At 38.0% G+C, this 20,135-nt stretch overlaps 1 protein-coding gene across 1 annotated transcript; it reads left to right on the forward strand.

Annotated features, from left to right (window-relative positions):
• Positions 1-1,324: 1,324 nt before the first annotated feature.
• Positions 1,325-7,302, forward strand: LOC131318070 (cyclin-dependent kinase inhibitor 4-like). The gene is made up of 3 exons (XM_058347864.1): positions 1,325-1,958; positions 5,124-5,327; positions 6,807-7,302. The coding sequence occupies exons 1-3, from the start codon at positions 1,483-1,485 to the stop codon at positions 6,925-6,927; spliced, it is 801 nt and encodes a 266-aa protein (XP_058203847.1). The 5' UTR covers positions 1,325-1,482; the 3' UTR covers positions 6,928-7,302.
• The last annotated feature ends 12,833 nt before the right edge of the window (positions 7,303-20,135 follow it).

The raw sequence follows: 20,135 nt of genomic DNA on the forward strand, positions 1-20,135 counted from the left end.
TTATTATTATTATTTTAACGAATTTCCAAAACAAAACACTTTTAACTGTATGTACAAGGGTAAGACCAGATCTTCAAAAAAAAAATACTCACACGAGCACTTTGGATATGACCATATCTGCGTTCTAGATTTTCCAAAGCAAAAAGAGTAATAATTATGGACACTCATGATGTGCTTGGGAAAAAAATTATTTTTTTATGAGCAATAAAGATTAGAGCTTGATTAATTACTACTTACCATATAGAGGTCAAGTTTTTTATAATTAAACATGAATCATACTTAATATTGCTTATAAATGTGAAACCTTCCATTTACAATTACTTAATGCAAGAATCTTGAAATTTCAAAATTTTGAATAATTATGATTTGGCTTACAATACAGCATACATTTCTATCGGTTACACTAATTAATTTATAAATTTAGAGTTTTTTGAGAATTAGGATTGTGGCCCGAACTCACCCTATAGTGTTTCTCTCCATCTTAGAAAGCGGTTTCGTTCATTACGTATTAGTTGACTCATATAGAGATTTTCGCACTATTTTTCTATACTCGATTAAAAGGGGATTTTCTTCAATATAGATTAGTTGCATTGAGTACCCATGGATGTTCACAACAAAATGGTTAAAAATTTGGCATCTTCCAAAAAAAATCATTAGAATTTCATGTATGTATGTATGTATGCATGCAATGATATGTGTTTTTTTTGAGTTACAAAAAATAAAAATTACCGAAATTAGATCTGGACAAATAAATTTACAAGAATACAGCCTACAAGAATACAGCCTACGTAATTTTTTTGGTTCCATTCTAACTCAAAAAATTATCAGAATAATTTGTTTTGTAGAACTCATCGAGAACAATATCCACGCCAAAATTACTTTAATCGAAATTTGTCTATTAAACAAAGTAATCGTGTTTGTATAAGGAAAAAATTGATAGTTAACAATTTAACACATATTTTGCTTACTTTCTCGTGCAAAACACGATTCGTTCATAGGAGTTAGTTAAAACGAAGTCCGATAATTATTTTTTTCCAAGGACATTTTTCTCTCGTCCTAGGTTCGACTTTTCTGCGCTGCGAAAAGCCCTCGAGGCTACCCCATGCGTAAAGGCTGTTTGGGTTAGTAAAGGCCGGTAGAAATTGGAGAGATTAGTTCTGTAATGTATGCAAATTGACCCGAGACCACTTTTATTACCCAAAAAAAACCAGAAAGTCTGTTTGTACAACAATTGTGCACAAATTGTAAAATGGGGCCCATCCCGAATCCGGCCCCACCCGGGTCCGGGTTGGGAATAAAACTTGAGGGGATCAGTCACTTCCTTCTCCCTTTCTTGACAAAAAACACAAACCCACAAACAAAAACCCATACCCCCCTCTTCCTCTCTCTCTCTCTCTCTCTCTCTCTCTCTCTCATCCAATCTTCCATTTCTCTCTCTGTCTCTCTCTCTCTCTCTCCCTCTCTCACATCCAAAGCTGGTAGATGGGCAAGTACCTGAGGAAAGCAAAGACAGCAGCCGACGTGGCGCTAATGGAAGTCGCCCAGTCCTCTCTCGGCGTCCGAACCCGAGCCAGAACCCTAGCTTTGCAACGCCTCCAGAAATCATCGCCGGCGCCGGCCACCGCCACCACCGTCGCCGCCGGAGGGTCTTATCTGCAGCTGAGGAGCAGAAGACTCGAAAAGCCCCCAATTGATCATTCCAAGAGACAGAAACAACAACAACAACAACAACAACAACAACAGGGCCCTAAACAAACTCCTGTCTTAAGCCCAAACCCTAATTCGAGAAAATCAAGATTGGGTGTGGGGTCGGAATTTGTGAATGATGAGGGGGGTAATTTGGGGATAGAGAAATTGGAAGAGAGTTTTCAAGAAAACAAGAATGGTGATTTGGGTGGTGGAGGTGGTGGTGAGGCTTCTTGTGGAGAGAATGTGTTGGAATTTGAAGGTAGAGAAAGGTGGGTTTTCGTTTAACTAGTTTTTTTTTTTTTTCCTTTACCTGTTTATTTTTTTGTGTTCTGTTTTCTCTGTTTAACAGTAAAAGGGTATTCTTGGGCCTGTTTTGTTTGCTGAGAAAAAGTGAAAAAGGGCCAGAATCTAAGGATCAATTTGTGCTTTGGGGAAAGTTTTGGGGTGAAAAAAATTACTAGTTCTTTTCTTTTGTTTTTGCCTTGTTTCTTGAACTTGAGAGGGTCTTTTTATGTTCTGTTTGGCTTCGGAGAAAATTTGGAAAAGTGATATTCACATGCATGGCTTTTTCGACAAAATTTTCAGGCCTGGTGGAATATTTTTGTTGGGTTGAAAGTGGGTTTTGCATTTGTTTTTTCCATTTCGGTTTCTTGCAAAGTAAAAAGTTTTTCTTTTCCCCGTTTGTTTGCTGAGAAAATGTGAAAAGAGGCACAATCAAAGTCAGAATACCTGTTTTGGTCCTTTTGGAGTTATGGTGTCAAAAACAAATTAAGGGTTCTTCTTGTTCTTGGTGGTTTGAGGTGGGTGGGTTTTATTTTATTTTTTTGGCATCCGAAAGTCTAGGAACACAACTGATGCAACTGCATCCAGAACCGTTCGAAGAACCGTTCGATCGATTTCTCGGATGAAATTTTGATGCAGTTGTGTTTTAAATTTGTGTTCTAGCATCTTTTTTTTTTCTTTCCCCGTCCCCTTTGGTTTTGTCCTAAATTTGCGGGCTTTTTTTGCGTTCGCTGTTTGGTCCCTCTGAAAATGAAGGAAAATGAAACCAATCTTGGGTTTCTCTTGTCTTTGAGTCTGCATGTGTGGGTGTAGGTACCATTTGTGGGGTTGTTTGATACAGTATAAAAACTCCTTCGTTGTCAATTAGGTCACCCTCCTGCAAATTTTGCTCAGCTATTCTATGGGCTAGTGACGTGAATATGAGGTTTTTTTTTTTCCCCCATTTCCCTATTTAGGCCCCTTTCCGGAACTTAAATAAGTTTTTATTTTTTGTTCAATAATAATAAGGCTTGTTCCACAAAATAAGAAGTACGTACTTATTTTTTGGTTAAGGCAACTTTAAGCTCAAAAATCATGTGTTTACGCAAATAATTTTTCTATCAATATGGATCTTATTTGATAGATCTCATTGAGATTTTTAATACGGTGCAAAAAAAATTGAAAATTTATTTTTCATTTACGTTATTTTTAAGTTTGAAAATATGAAATAAGCTGCTTATTTGAGTTTTCTGGAACAATTTTTTTTATTTTTCTTTGAGAAGTTCTAAAATAAGTATTTATTTTTTAAGAAGGTTTCTGAAACGGAGCCTTAGCCTGAATTTATGTCCTCTGTTTCTGTTGCCTAAAAACAAATCCGTTTTGTTCTTTACTTTTGCCCTTTTTTTATTTCTTAGGGGTTGGTCTCTTAAAAATAGCATTCAATTACCCAATAAATATTTTTTAATTTTTTTTTTACTTTTTACCTTCTGGTGTGTATGGTGGGGTTGAAGGCCTGTTTGATTATCTCGTTTTACTGTCTTATCGTCCTATTTTGGGTTGAATTGTGTCTAGATTTAAACCGAAAATAAACAAATAAGACAATTAGACGCGCAAACCAAACGGGCCAGATTCGTTTTCGATTTTATTCTTTTTTCCCCTTAGCATATTCTTAATATTCTATTCTATTTTCCACTTTTTTTTTGAATGCCGTGGTTAATAATCTTTTTGTAGTTCTAACTTCATAATGATACATAAATCACTCACCAACCTCGAGTTCTATTGGCTATTCATTGTCATTTACTACTTGACGCGATTTTTTTAGTATGAAAGGTTGTTGGAAGCATTTACATAACCGCGACCATTTTTTTTTTTGGCAAGATTGTATACATTATCGGGGGTTAGTGGGAGAGTTAGTAGATTAGTACACGGGGAAACGGAAACCCCAAATGGCCACGACGGGGCTTGAACTTTGGCAACCTACAAGGGGAGGACTAGGAGATGCAACTGGGCTAGAGCCCATTGGCTAACAGTGACAATTCAGCATCCTTAAATATGCCTTGTCACAGTTTGAGCTATTTCTGAACTGTTTGAAGCTGTCATTTGCGTCACTATCTTCAACTGTTCTTTCCTCATGGTTTCTTACTTTCATGCATTATTGTGTTTTAAGAAAATTCTTATAAACCCCAATGGGTAGCTCAAGTGGCTACACGGATAAGGATGAACTGTAAGCCCAAACATCCGAGTTCAAAATTTGGCAACCTCTTGGGGCCTGTCCGCAAGAGAGAAATCTATTGTGAATCCCCTACCCAACGTGGATGGCCGTCTGCCTCTGATTGGACCGGGGAGGGAAATAGCCGACGTGTGCGTATGCTGGCTAGGATACCCCTGGCCGTTGAACCCAAAACAAAAGAGGAAAAAATTCTTATACATTATGGGTTTTGTTGGTTGGCATTGTTTTAGTGTTCTCCAGGGTCATGATGTTATTTTCCAAGGAAATAGAACCTTATTCTTGCTATCTGTATGTCTATGTTACCACACTTCCAGCATTATTTGTGGTATCTTGGTGATTGAATAATTTTGTAGCTGGAGAAAAGGCTTCTCTTCTCTTTAACTGAATGTTCAATGCATTTGTTGTATTGGTGTCTTAAATTGCAAAGCTTCTGAATGATTGGTAGGCCCCCTTTCCTCCTTTTTATCTTGTATATATATCGTGGGGTTCTCTTAAATAAAATTGCAGCAGTGGATCAGAGATGGAAAGATAACGCCTCTGTGTCATAACCATGAAAATGAAAAAGCTTTCACCTTAAAGTGCACTGACAGGCTCCTGATGGCCTTGAATTCCTTTCCACATAAAATTGTTAGTTGCATAAGGTTTCGTACTAGTCAATTTACATATAAGTATGGACCCGTTTGTCTATATCCAGATCAAATATCCGGTGGTTTTGTTCCAATACTTAAGACCCGGATTGAAAATAATGTACAAAACTATAGGGGTGTGAGATTTTTAATCCGCTGTAAATCTGGTGGTATTGTATATCCAGTGAGATTTATATTCATTTACGATTAGTCCCAGCAAACACCACGGCCTGTATATCTCCTGTATATCTATTGTTGCAACATGCATGGCTTGTGACTGTTTGTTTGTAAAGGGAAATGCATCTTATCTGTGACAGGAGTACCAGGGAGAGCACACCGTGCAGTTTGATAAGAGATCCAGAGAGCATCAGAACCCCTGGTTCTACCACTAGGCCTACCTGCTCAACTGCGGCCAGCGGGGGAGTGCAGAATTCCATGCCAAGCCACATCCCAACGGCCCGCGAAATGGACAATTTCTTCTCCGGTCCAGAAGAACAGCAACAAAAGCAATTTATGGACAAGTATGTTTTTGTTTCCTCTAAAAAAAAATCCTTCTATGTTACATGGATTCGAGTATGGGTGTTGCGTTTCCAAGTGTCGGGCCTTTTTAAACTTAATTGCTTTTGGGAAAAAGGATATATGTCCAAAAGTTGGATATGGGTATGGCGCAGTCCTGAACACTTATTTCTTCTGTATAAGGGGATACGGATTTATTTTGGAATTTGTATCTTTGATATGTGTGGAAGGCTATAAATTTTCTTTTGTAGCCAACGTGAATTCAAGTTTCTTAATTGGGCACTGGTGTAAGACACATATCCCGCACCCATACCCATTTTATATCTGTTGGCAGGGCCAGCCCGAGGTGAGCCCAACAACCCCCTGGGCTTGGGCAACCCCCCCACCAGGGGCAACCAAAAAAAAATTTAACCATGAAGTACATAATAAATATAAAAGTTAGCCCATAAAAAACAAATGGGGTCTTTGGCCCAGCGGTGAAGTTATCTTTCTCCATTGAAAATGGGTGGGTTCGAGTTGTAGCAAGCTAGCCTCCCAACCTGTTTTTTGATCCTCCCTATGAGCCCCTTCATCTTTGTCTTTCCGTAAGATATCTTCTTCTTTTTTTAAATTTGTTTAGCCTCTTACTATTACTTATTTTCATTTAATTTGTTCATGTGATTTCTACTACTATTAAAAGTTAAAAGGGTTTATTAAACTTTTTATGTTTTGGTCAAACTATTTTACTTTCATGTTCCTTTTGATTATAGTACCTCATACAGACATTAGAATGTCTATATTGATAAACCTTACACATTTAATTTTAAAGAAGCAAAAAAAGAATTTCACTTCTTTAATTTTTTGAGAGTAAGTGTAATTAAAAAGTTCAAATTTTGTTCAGATGTGTTTTTCAATTATGTGATTATAAGATTTTATTGGGAAGATGGTAGTTTTCAAATGATATGTGATTGCTTATCGAATATAGTTGAATATTCGTGTTGCAGTTGCTTCAGCGGAAAATAGTTTTTCTTAGTTGAAATAGATAGAAACTTACATTCGGACATCCATGTCACACGAGAGATTAAGTAGATTCGCTGTGATCTCAATTAAAAATGAGTACATGAATAAGTTAAAGTACAATGACTTAATCAAAGAAGTTGTTTCAAGAAATGCAAGGAAAAGTTGTTTACTTTGAATTAGATCGTGGTAATCATAAAGCAATATAATTGGAGTTGTATTTTGATTTTGATTTTTTGATGTAATTCAAGCTTAGTTAAAAGCAAAATGTAACATTGAAATTTTTTTTTTTTGACTTGTATGTCTTTCTATTTTTGTAACTTAATATTAAGTGGGCAACCAAGCACGAGGTTGGACTTGGGCAACCTAAATATCGGGGCCGGCACTGTCTGTCGGACACGGGTATTGGGCAGAAAATACGAATTGTGGATTTCACATGTTTTTGCCATCCGTTTGTTTCATGTCTCCCAAATGAATTTCCCTTTCAGGTACAACTTCGATCCCGTGAACGATAAGCCGCTGCCAGGACGTTTCGAATGGGCAAAGCTGGATCCCGTGAACGATAAGCTGCTGCCAGGATGTTTCGAATGGGCAAAGCTGAATCCTTAGGTGTTCCGTATTCTCGGTTGCATGAATCGTGGTAGTTTTCTGCAGTGATGGTGGTATTATCCATCTCCCATCACTTTTCTTTACTTGTAAAGAAAGTAGGGCTGTCTAAGTGTAGACTAATGATCTGTACAATAACAAAGCTTGTGATTAACACAACAAATAGAACAAGGGTTCTTTGTCTAACAGATCATCTGACCCAGAGGGGAAGGGAAATAGGGTTAGGGTTCAATGAACTAGGTCAGTTCAGTGTTTTGGTGGTACAAAAATTTTACTTAGGTTTTTTGTTTTTTTGCCTGTGTCCTGTATTGTCCTCCCCTCTTGAGGTCTATACCTGTAGTGATGGAATCTTTGCAATAAAATTGACCCATTTCCCCACCTGTGTTTGTCTTTGTCCCCTCTCATCTCATCTTTTGTATAGGATTCTCAGTTGATCTTTGGCCTGTTCATCTTCATGTGAGGCAATCAACTTGTTTGTTGCACGCTTGCAGCTAGCTTGTCCATAGGGCTAGTTTGGTTGTACTATTGTTTATTTGCTTATTGCTTGGTACCTCCAGGGTTACATAGCAACTGCTTACTGAAGAAGGCCAACAAGCAGTAAGCAAATACGAAAGTGGAAGTGAAGTCGACCGATAAATCCTTATACTGGTTTTGCTCATTTCTTATTTATTGAAAAGAATGACAAATAGGCGATTTGAGCCAAACCCGCCTTAGCTTTTTCGTTTCTTCGGAGTATGTGCTAGCTTGTTTTCTGTTCAGGAAGAGTAATTGTTTTGACGGTTCTGGAATACCATGTGGTGTTTTCACATTATACTTTCAAACAAATCATGTAATGACAACTTCTACGGTTAGGACATCAACAAACACTTTCGTTGAGTTGTGAGAGATAAGGGGTGACCCACGTAGTGTGTAAGGACATCAACAAACACTTTCGTTGAGTTGTGAGAGATAAGGGGTGACCCACGTAGTGTGTATTGCAGTAACTTATTAGCAAGAAGTACCGCGCAAGTGATGACATATTGTACTTTCAGCAGTCCTTCTGCGAGGCAAAACAACCCAAGGGAAAAGAAAGAGAAAATGCTACAGTAGTAATTTCGTTCACATTAGGATTGTTTTAGCTTTCTCCTTGAGCAGCATTAATGTCTATCATAATTCAAGCTCCCAGAAATAGGATTTAAAAAGCACCTTTGATGAACATTTGGGTGGTACTGGCCCTTCACTGAGAGATGAGGCTGTTACTATTCATTGTCCTAATATTTTAGCCTCTTGTGAGAATGGTTGGTGATGTCACTAGTGGTGGGATTGCTTTGTTCTTGGCACCACCATTTATCTTGTCTGGTTAAACACTATTTTGGACTTTATGGAACTACCCTTTCGAATGGGACAACTGCAAGCTTGTCAGGCATAGGAAATGCTTGAAAAGGGAAAGATAAGAGAATGGTTTTGGACAGATTGAAGATTTCGAGAAAATCTTTTTTTGGTTCTTCATGGTAGATTTGAATGATGCAAGTATGAGAAAAATGTTGTGCGGGAGTTTTGAGGGTTGTGGACCTGGGAATGGGAGGTGCTACCAAGCAAGGGTAGCAGGGGTGCTTGGCAGCACCGCTGCCACTGGGGATTGGTGATGTGTAGCTGCCGCACAGCACCGTGCTGCGCGGTTCAGATGCTGTCTGTTCGTAAATTCAACGGTTCAAATCTTATCTCCACCCATGTTGCATCTGTGCCGTTCATTGCCGAGATAAGATTTGAACCGTTGGATTGCCGAACGAACGGCATTCGAGCAGTGCAGCACGGTGCTGCTCAGTTGCACAGCACCAACTCCGAATCCAGCGGTGCTGAGCATTTGATCTCAACATCACACAGCATGTTGAAATAAAACTGCTGAGAAGTTGAAGCATTTGGTCAATCAACATGCTGAAAATTTTTGTTCTGAGAGAGCGTTTGATCAGAACATCAAACAACAAAGAAATATTATTAAATTTTGATAATATCTAGCAGTTGTCATTTACAATGCGCGATGTGATAATATCTAGCAGTTGTCATTTACATCTGGTTAATAATTTTACGACTACTGAATTATTAAATTTTGAAAATAGAAATTCATAGCATTGGTGGTCATATGTACATGCTTTATGGTGGTGGTATTTATGGTATTCTAATTCTTATTGGAAATATTATAAAGACAGTCTGGCTGGTTTATTTACGAAATTCATGTTATTACGAGGAATATTATGGATTAGTTTGCCGCCTTCTTTTTTCTTTTAGCAGGAAATTGATATCTCCAGTTTTAATGAATGAAATATTCTCATTTCTCACCAGAAAATAAAGAGGAGCAGAATTCAGGAATCATTAGGTGAATGAAAAAAAACTCCTCCATTACCATAGCTGCAGTAGATGTGTCTCCTGGTTTTTCTCAGACTAGTGTGAGAACAACTAAGTGCATAAACCCGAGGGGTTTGGCCGAGTGCTTGTCTTTTACGAGATTGCATGCCTGAGTGCAATGAAGGCTAAGCATTCCGAACCTTAGGACCACCGGAGAATTTGCCCGATCTTTAACTTTATGACTCCGGAATTAATTGAGGTGCGCATAAGCTAACTCGAACATCCGGTCATAAATGAGAATCAACAAAGTGCATAGCTTGAAGCAAAGCAATCCACTAACATTGAAATTAGGGAGTGGGTGGGTGGGTGGGGGGAAGAACTGATGGTGTTTAGAGAGATGGTGGGGCCAATTCAAGTGGGTTTTAGACGAATTTGAGGAATCTTAAAGTTCCAATGACCTTTTTCTACATTCAGACATGGCTCTCATTGATTGATTTCTTACCAATTAGAGGGGTCTATCAAGAATTTTATTGTTCCCCATGTTGAGTGTGCTTTTTGACTGTCTTACTAACACTTTAACCATGTAAAAAACCTGTTTGACTAAAGTGCAGGCGAATCTTGAAATTGTGGTACACTTGTCACTATATATGTACAGTGCCTTGTCTCACCATATCAAATGGGTGCAAGAATTTCGAGAGTCGAAACCATTTGTTTTCCCTTGTCATAACCGGATGTCTGAGTCAGTTTACGCGTATCTTGACTAGTGTCGGGGCATAAAGTTAACTACCGTGCCTCAAGGTATGGAATGTTTGACTGACAACGTGAGACTAGAACATGCAACTTAATAGAGAACAAACACTTATTTATTTTCTTATATCTACTTGGCCAAACCCTTGGGATTTCCAAATCCTTTGTTACTAAACCAGTGGAATTAGTACCAGCAATAGTTGGGATTAAAAGTTAATTAGTACTGTATTATAGCAGTCAGAGGTCTCCACAAATGGAGTATTCTTTGAGCCTCAGGATCAATTGCTTGTTAAGTTGGTGAAAACTCAACTTGGTAAAGCAAAAACTTATAGGTCAAAATGTCCGATCTTAGAATGATAATTAACGAGCTCAAATCCTCTGTATCCATCATCGTTGTATCGGTGTTTTCATGTAGTATTGGCCGTTAAACCATGTGCGTGCCTGAACTGGTACTTTCGTATATTATCGATCAAAAGTTTACGAAAACACCGGGTCAAACAAAAATAAGTCTATACAAAAGATTTGAGGAAACATTCTTCTTGTGCTAATTGTGACAAATACTCCTATATGGAGTAGAATCAAATGGTGATATGATTCTACTCCTACGTTTTTCTGGTTCTTTTCGGAAATTCAATTCTACTCCAACGTGGAGAATGATAATTAACGAGCTTGCATACTTCTTTTTACGGTATTTTATCGAACGGTATGTGACACGATTCAACTCCATGTTTGGTTCCTTTTGTAGAGTTTGGAATGAGTCACCATTTGGTTGCCCGATTTGTGGGTAAGTGATAAATGGTATCAGTCCTGAAACACAGAGACTGTCTCTCCTTGGGTTGCTTTCTTGAGAGCTACCATTGAAAGAACACATGACATCCAGTAACATGGCATGCACAAATTATATGTGTGTTTTTTTTTAAGGTAACAGAGAAATAGCTCTACAGTTAGGCCATTAAATGGACACGCATGCATAACCCAAACCTCTGGAGGAGCTAGCGCGGCCGCATCAGTCACGGCCCCCAGTTACTTCAGGGTACATACCCGGTGCATGAGGAATCGAACCCCAAATCTTGAGAAGTACTCCCAAAATCTAAGTATCTGCCCGAACCACTGGGGCAAACCCTGGGAGTGTAATTATATGTGCTTTGGGCCAGCATGTCGTATTCCTAGTGGTCCCAAGAAATCTAGTCTGCTTTGATGATGACAACCAGTTTGGTTTTTGTATTGGTTTTGCAGAACTTCAAAGGATGTGCACAAGGTGGTATTGAAACTGAAAGAAATGAAATGAAAGGGGAAACAAGGGTCCTTTTTATTTATGTTATTAGAGTTCCTTTTACGGAACGGAGAAACCGAGCCAAACCAAATCGGAGAAACCGAGCCAAACCAAATCGGACTGGTCATTTGTTCCAATTAATTGGGTTGGGTAGATGGACTCATGTTTCGACCAGCAGTCCTTTGTATCCTTGTTGTGATGTACTAAGTGATTCTCAGCTGCAAGATCATACTTGAACGCCCTCAAGTTGTGAGATTTTCACATGATCATACGATTGAGAACGTCCACTTGGATGATGGGTACACACAAAAATTGGGGTACATGGGACCTTGAGCCTTATTTCGTAACCTGCAATGTCAAAAGCTTTATGATGAAAAAAATTCGAAGATTGTATATCATTTAAAAAAATTAGAAGATTGTATATCATTTAGCTATGCTAGCTTACTGTGTAATTGGAATTTTCGTTCATAAGATACTATTTGACAAGGATTATTACAGGAACGATATACTGTAAATTGGGTTGTAACACGTGTTCTTTAAGTTAAGACGGGGCTCATTCCAAGTCTCACAATTTGATTCCATCAAATCAAACGAGCCATCGAATTCAAAATAAGCGGCTGGACAAAAGAGGGCTGCTGTGCTAGAGTTGAAAGACAATAGACATTTGTACCGTGTGAGGGTCCATAAAAGATTTAAAGGGAAATGGGAATTTTCTGAGTGGCTAATTGAAAAGATACTGCTTCCTTTATTGCTATGGGAGAACCTGTAATTTTCGAAATCTTGGGGAGTGTCGCCCGTCCCTCCTCGACTTAATGCGACCTGTTGCACCGCCAAGTGCTACTCGCGATCACCCAGTGTCGTACATTTGAGTCCTGAACATTCTCCTCTTTACGAGAAAGTGAGAGTAAGACTGTCTACCTACTAGTATCTCTTTAAAATCACGATATACTAAATGAGAGCCTTGTGTGCTAGATACAACCTTCGTTTTTATGAAAAGAATGCCAGTCCCTTCCAATGTTTTCACTTTACGTTTTCTCAAACAGTGTCACAAAGCAAAAGGAAAATTTTCACCGCATACGACATGATTGTTTGTACTGAAAAATTCACATAGGCATATGAAATGCAAACATATGTGGGGCGACGAGGAACCGGCTGGAGGACAAGGGCAGAACTAGGAATTAATTTTGCCCTGGGCTAACCCAAATTTTATGTATATGAAAAAAAAGAGAGGCAAACTTATACATGAATACGTAAATGTTCAAAAGTAAACAAAATAAAAGTACAAAAAACGTACACTATTGAAGTTGTACCCTACAATGTTTCAGAGAGTAAAAATCATTTGTTATCGAATCTGAGTGGATATTTTCAACAAGTTTGCCTCAAAGGCAAAACCAACCCCAACTTCTCCGTTCAATTAGTCCAGGACTCTAGCTAACTATGGCGCGATTCCGCTGATTTGGCCGCCGATCTTCATCTCCACATCAGAATAACTCCAATCTCTCTAGCTAGTTGATGTAATTTTAATTTATTTTTCAAAGAAAGAAGGATGGGATTTTGTTTACAGTGTAATTTGATTTGCTTTTGTTTTGATTTTTCCTAAATCGATCAAGACTTTGTTTCGGTTTTCCTCAAAGAAAGAAGGCTGGGCTAATTAAAATGGATTGGTGGGGCTACAGAAGAAAATGGGTTGGGCTAAAACTTTTTCAACTAAAACTTGACATATAAATTTTTTTTTTTTTGTGTGTGTGGTGTTTTTGGAATGTGACCTGGGCTACTGCCCATGGTAGCCATAGCATAGTTCCGCCCTTGCCGGAGGTGGAGGGTGGTGAAGTCCGATGACTTTTCCTTGTTGTCCCAAGTTTTGCTTTGGAATTGCATATGTTATTTTTTTGTGGCGTTGAGGATTGATCAATCTCTCCAACATGGAATTCATCTAGCATTAGTCTAGCTGCACTCCCATGACCAGCATCCTCGAGGTCACAACAGAAATAGGAGTATGTGGCTTGTTTGGTTTCCTCTATTTTGTTTGTTTTGGTGTTCCAAAAGAATACTGAAAACTTGTTCAGCAGTCAGTCGAAAACTATTTCATAAATTGTTTTTTTTTTTTTTTTTTAAAACGACCTGAGGAACTCCAGAAAATGTTTTCGAACCAAAATGAAAATCGTTCAAAGTGAAAGATGTTTTATAAAGAAAAAAAGAGAGAAAGGAACACGGCCCGTGAATATCATTAACAAGGTTTGTTTTGGAATTATCAAAAATTGCTTTCACCTATAAATGAAAAAAATTACTAGTACTATGTTATTGGAAACTCGAATCGTTTTGTTTCCTTAACTCAAGAAGCGAAATGAAAACGCACAATTCCAACAAGACACTTTTCTTAAAAAGGTTCGAAAATCAGAAAATAATCAGTTGAAGATGTCCGGCCAGTAGCAGCAGCCGTCAGCAGAACCTCTTTGCCACCGGGATGGTCGGTCAAGAAATTTGTCACATCGTACGCCTGTTTCGGTAAATCAAAATCAGAGTCTTAAATTCAGGAACAACAAGAAAGCTCGCAATGTCATCTGTGCTGAATTTAGAAGCTTTTTCAACACACATATAGCCTTGACATGAAATCCTGTTATTCTATCTCTTTCCATTAGTCTCAATTCTGAGGGCAAAACAAAATGAACTGAGCTAGCAATGTACTTCCAAAAGGTTTCTTGATTGTACTTTTCTATTATTACACCAAATCACTCTTCTACCAAGTGGTTTAGTTACCAGGAGGACATGAATTCGAATCTCTTAGATGATGTTTGGGGAAACTTTTGCATATGAATCTTAACTCGCCGACTTCTTGCCACTCTGTTGTAGGTTGGGTCGGGTTAAGCTATGGCTCAAGTCCGTCCTGAATTGGGCCTACACATCCCCTGTGTCGGGCCCCCTCGCTTAAGTGGGTCTGGCTAGGTCCCTCTTGTCTAGCTCCCCAACATGTAGGACACAGTTCACAGCTTTTATAACAACCCATTACAAGAGAGGCAGTGTTGGGTCTGCCGCCTTACAAGGGAGGCGGTTGTCTAGGCTGGCGTTCCCAGCATTGAACCGTTCAAATTTGATGCAAAATCCGTGGTCCCGAGCAGTGAATGATACAAGTTTGAAGAAACATAAGTCGATAGACAAGAAAAGGACAACAGAAGTGGTCACGCAAACTACATCCATGAACATAAACTTCTCAGCATTGAAGCCCACAAACAAGTGAATTTTTTTAGTAGTCCGGTAGCACCGCCATGTGGTGCTCCAGCGGTCCAGCCAATCCAGTATTTAGTTTCTGGCATGGGCTTTTTCATATAAGGTTCTGGACCACCCCATTGATGGTTTTCTTATATCATGGGCTTGGACCACTTTGGTAATCATCCAAAACTGGTCCATTCTGCTGAGACATCGAAGTCTGAAACATAGGAATCATTTACTGAAGCTGACAATGGAAATTTACATTACATAAAACCATCTCCAGAAGCTATGAAGCTACCTTGCTGTTTAAAGCAAGATCTGATAAGAACTTGAATAACAGTGACAGATTCTGCCCTTTCACAAACTCAGTTGCAGCAAAATACAGGGCTTCTATTGCCAAGATTTCACTATAGTGGAGGGAGGAAAAATCTTTTCTAGACTTTAGGGTTGGTGGCCTAGCCAAAGTTGGTCCAGAACCTACCATGGTCTTCCTTCCTATTTTCCTGTTCTCTTTTTAAGCTTGATAACATGGTGTCCGGGTCAGTTTACGTGTACCTCGACTATTTCGGATTGTAAGGTTGATAACATGGTGTCCGGACCAGTTTGTGCGCACCTCGACTATCTCGGATTGTAAGGTCAACGACCAGACAATCCTTCAGCGCGGCGGCCTTTTATCTTTTTTTTTTGGTTGGTGTTGGAGTTGAAGCAGCAAGAGCTTGGGTATCAGCCCCTTACTTGATGCCTTGCTCCCAATCAACCCCTTGAGATTCCCCTTCTCGTATTCTAAATTAACATAACTAATACGAACACAAGGCTAAGTTCCGGACTTTATCTTGGATATTTTCACAGAAGTTAGACGCCAAACTAACAAACGCAAAAAAATAATTGAATAAAGACAAAACAAAACAAAAAAAAACTCAAAAAAAACCCTTAGCGGAACTTAGCCTAAATCAAGTCTCATTTATCCCTAGCCCGTGTCAGTACATTGAATTCATGGAGTGAGGGATTTGATAACAGAACACTTGGAGTAAACCAGTGCAAAGCAGTTTCCAAACCCATAATCTTCTCCTTTAAAGAATAACAAATTGGCAAAATGGAAGTGTTTGATTGGAACATGAAAAAGTGTCTAAATTAGCCCTAGTTATTCTTCAGGATGGAGTGGAAGAAAGGAGTCGACGATTTGTAACTGCTTTCGGGGAACCTATTTCATGGCTCGATGGAAAATTTGATACTAATCTGAATCCAACACAAAAATATATGCTATATATATTTTGCTCATTTCGTTTGTCCCGGATATTAAAGCACTAGTAATTGTCCGTGCCTAAAGGCAAAGACACGGAGCAATGCTTTCTAAACATAGTCTAAATGAAATATTAAACTCCACTTTTCTGAAGGATTTTTTTTAGATATAACGGTTCTTTTTAATGTCATCTCACATGAGGTGAGAGGAGCATAACAAATAACCGTGAATTAGAAAAATTTTCCTTCTCCCAACAAAATCTACTTCTCGATTGGAAATTTTCATTTTAAGAATAAGCTTCAAACATGGTTCATCTAACCAAGTTTATAAAATAGTTTAACACAACCATGTTACCAAATCTGTTTAATTCCGTTAGTTGCATTCAGGGATAGCATCAGAGATATTAAGAATGTATAATCATATGGGATTCCAACTCGAACACTCACTCAAAAGTGACACCCCCTATCACACTTGTTTCCTTAATTGACCTAGAAAAATAGAAAAGCAAAATAGTTCCAAGATTACATATATGATGATATAACCAAGTAAAAAGTAGAGTTTGAAACTCTGTCTACCAAAAGGTTCCAAAAAAAATCTACAATTTTCAATCTCAGACAGATCATGAAACTCTAAATCATCTAAATCAATAGGTCAAGTTGTATTGAACAATAATTTTGTTCTCTTACCTATTAGTTAACAAAAAAAAAAAAAATCTAACGCTAAGAATTACTATTGGCCGCAAAATATTACTCCTGCCGAGAAGAATTACTCTTGGCCGCATCGAATTACTCCTATCGCGAAGAATTACTCTTGGTCGGGAAGAATTACTCCCGGCCGCTACGAATTACTCTTGGCCACATCGAATTGCACTTGGCTGCAAAAAATTGAGAGACCATAAAGTAATTCGATGTGGCCAAGTGCAATTCAATGAGGCCAAAAGTAATTCGTAGCGGCTAAGTGCAATTTGATGCGGCCAAATGCAATTCAACGCGGCCAAGTGCAATTCAATGCGGCCAAGAGTAATTCGGCTTGGCCAGGAGTAATTCTTCACAGCTAAATGCAATTCGGTGCGACCAAGAGGAATTCGATGCGGCCAAAAGTAATTCGATGCGGCCAAGTGCAATTTGATGCGGCCAAAAATAATTCTCTGTCAAGAATAATTCATTGCAGCCAAGAGTAATTCTTTACGGCTAAATTTAATTCATCGCGGTCAGGAGTAATTCATCGAGGCCAGGAATAATTTTTTGTGGCTATGAGTAATTCTTTGCAGCCAAGAGTAATTCTTTGTGAATTTCTTATTTTAGCCATTGGCTTCAATGGTTGAGATGGAGTGTCCTTTTTTGTGTCTCCGGAACGCTCCCTTATATCTATTCTTCAAATTAGTACGGAATTTGGAAAGTTTTGGTATTTTTCTCTCTTTTTTTTTGAAAAATCACTGAAACATTAATGTACAGTTATTAGGAGTAAATAAATCCACACGATAATTGTGTAATATGTGCAAAAAGTGCAAGTACTTTACTGAAAGGAGGAGAATGAGCCTAAACCATTGAATCAAAGTAATCATCCATTGCAACAACTTGTTTTTTGTTAAGTATGGATGAGCCCTACACCCTTATGTTATGTACTATAGAAAATTAAGTTAAATAAAAAAAAATTAACTCCAATGAGGAAACATAGGCACATGTATATTTTCGTTGATTTTCAACTTTCAACCTGATAAAGGCGAAGATAAAACTATGACTTAGAATCAAGATGCAACAAAATCAATACATTTGCTACCACCAACATATTGCAATGAATCAAATAACTAAATATATAATTAATCAGTTTTTTCCCTCTCAATCACTCAACCAACTAAACATTTAGCAATCTGAATATATTTTAAAAAATGTATGTGTGAGAGAGAAAGTAGTTTTGGATTCAAAATTGGAATCTATTTTTTGGAATTAACGTGTGAGGGAGAGAGACAACCCTAAATCACGATAATTGTTTTGGACTGGTAACTGTTAGGAAAATAAGAAAAATTCGAAAATAAGAAATCTGAATAAGATTAGGAAACATTAATTTTAGTTTTTCTTTCATCATTCTTCCTAATATTCATTCTTTCCAAGTATATTTCTAGTCTTATTACTCGTAAATTTCAACTCTAGAAAAAATATGTACAAATCCGATGGTTCAAAATATAGAAAATTCAAAAATCACTACTCCATATTATATAGATAGATAAGAATCGAATTGGAGTTGTTGGACTAACATCCAAAGGGTACTACATATCTCATATTTGTTTAGAACCTCCGCGGTTAAGACTAAATATTCAACGCGAATGGTATCCTACGAAACATGTCATACAAATCATACAGTACAAGGCTATATTGCTTATATAGATTCAGAAACGCCAAGAAGGCTAGAAGTCAAGAGAGAGTTGAAACAGTGTGACAAAGATTCAAGCAATCCAGATAAACATTCTCTCTTGGTTTCTTATTTCAGGATCAATTTTTTAGAACACTACGCGCAGAGTACTTAGGTCTCATATGGTTCACAAACATTGGACTAATTTAAGAGTAAACAATTTAAGCTTCAAAAACAAGTTTAAGCAGGGGTCGACCTAAGAAGAGGGAGGTGAAACGTGCCCACCCATGTTTCAAAAATACCAAAACCAAAGCATGCTTGGTAGAGTGGCAAAGCGCCTTCTTATGAGTGAGAGATGCGCTCACGTCTCAAAGTTGAACAATAGTGGAGGATTGGAAACGAGTGCGCATGAGAGGGGTCTAAAAATTCTATCTATGCTAGATGAGATTTGACATGGGTAGAAATCTTTAAGTAAGGACCTTAAAATGAGGACATTATATGCGGACCTCCTCATTTCTCCCCTTTCCCGATCTGATTTCGATGATCCGAGCCGCTCAATGTGTTCAGAACGTGATTTTAAGGGCATCTATGAGAAATCGGCAAAAAAAATGACCGGGAAGGGCTTGATTTGAGCAGTTTTTATTTGAATCGTTCGATAAAAAACAAACCAAAACTACTCGGATGAAGCCCTTCCTGGTCTTTTTTTTTGCTGATTCCTATTTGGTACCCTTAAAATCACGTTCTGAACACATTGAGCGGCTTAAATCATCGAAATTAGATTGAGAAAGGGAGGTTCGCATTTTAATAAAATAATGAGATCCTTATAAGAAGGGACTCTTGACATGGGTATCTTGAAAGCCATTTTTAATTGGGAGACTTAAAGAATAGTCCTCGGGTTCTACTCTTTGTAAGTTTTCATCCGGCACTTTTTGAACAGTTATGTTTTCATCCTTTTAGATGGTGAATTACCTATATTACCCTTTTTATAAGATATTCATATGTAGGTGTATATTTCCTTCCTACATTAGTGGAATTCTAATAATTATAGTCACCTAAAATCGTGGGTTGATTTATGGATAGAAATGGGGGGAATTTTCAAAATTTAAAATCTTTAATAGATATATACTAAACCATTCTCTCTCCTTAATTTCGTAAATTTTTAAATTCTTAATTTTTGTGACATTTGGTAAATTCTTAATTTTCGTGAATATGGTTCGACCAATTTCACGGAAATTCATGATTTATTTAAAAAATATGAATACACCATTTTTATTCATGAAAACACAATGAATAAATTAATCAGAAAAACATGAATAAATTAATTGAAAAACATGAATACTCCATGATTTTAATCGATCATGAAAAAATGAATAAATTAATCGGCCATGTTTTTCATGAATACACCATGAAAAACATAAGTACACCATGTTTTATTCATGAAAAACAAAGATAAAAAATATGAAAATCATGTTTATTCATGATTCACAGTCTCTAATTTGAATCCCAATATTATTTTTTACCACAACAATATTATTGTACACATAAAGAATTTGTAACAAAACATGACAAATAAGTTACATATAGACAAGATTACTTTAATTGGAAGCACTGAATAGTTTCTCCTCTCTCTGTTCTATACATTTGGAAGCACTTGATATACATGGAGGAAGGCGACAAGCAGATCAAATTGACGGCAACCCGAATCCGCAATGAAAAACAGATTAAGGGTGTACAACAACGGCGGCAATGGCGACTAGTTGATCGGCGACGGTGACTGATTGATCGGCGAAGTGGTGATGGAAGGTGAGGCCGTCGACCGAGGTCGCTGGGGGATGGCGAAGGGATCCCGCTTGCGTCCCGCTGCGGCAAATTGAAATGGAATTTTCCGGCTTCGGGTTTGTGCTCGCCACTGCAAATTGGGAAATTGGGGGGGGGGGGGGGGGGGGGGGGGGGGGGAGGGGGGATGGGGTTGTGTGAGTTAATTATGCCGAAATTTTGGAATCCTAATTAGGGGTGGGGCGGTTTTAATTCATTGCCCAAATTTTTGGGATTCAAATTAGGGATGATTATCCT

Source organism: Rhododendron vialii, chromosome 2a (genome assembly GCF_030253575.1).
Source record: "Rhododendron vialii isolate Sample 1 chromosome 2a, ASM3025357v1".
Classification (NCBI taxonomy): domain Eukaryota; kingdom Viridiplantae; phylum Streptophyta; class Magnoliopsida; order Ericales; family Ericaceae; genus Rhododendron; species Rhododendron vialii.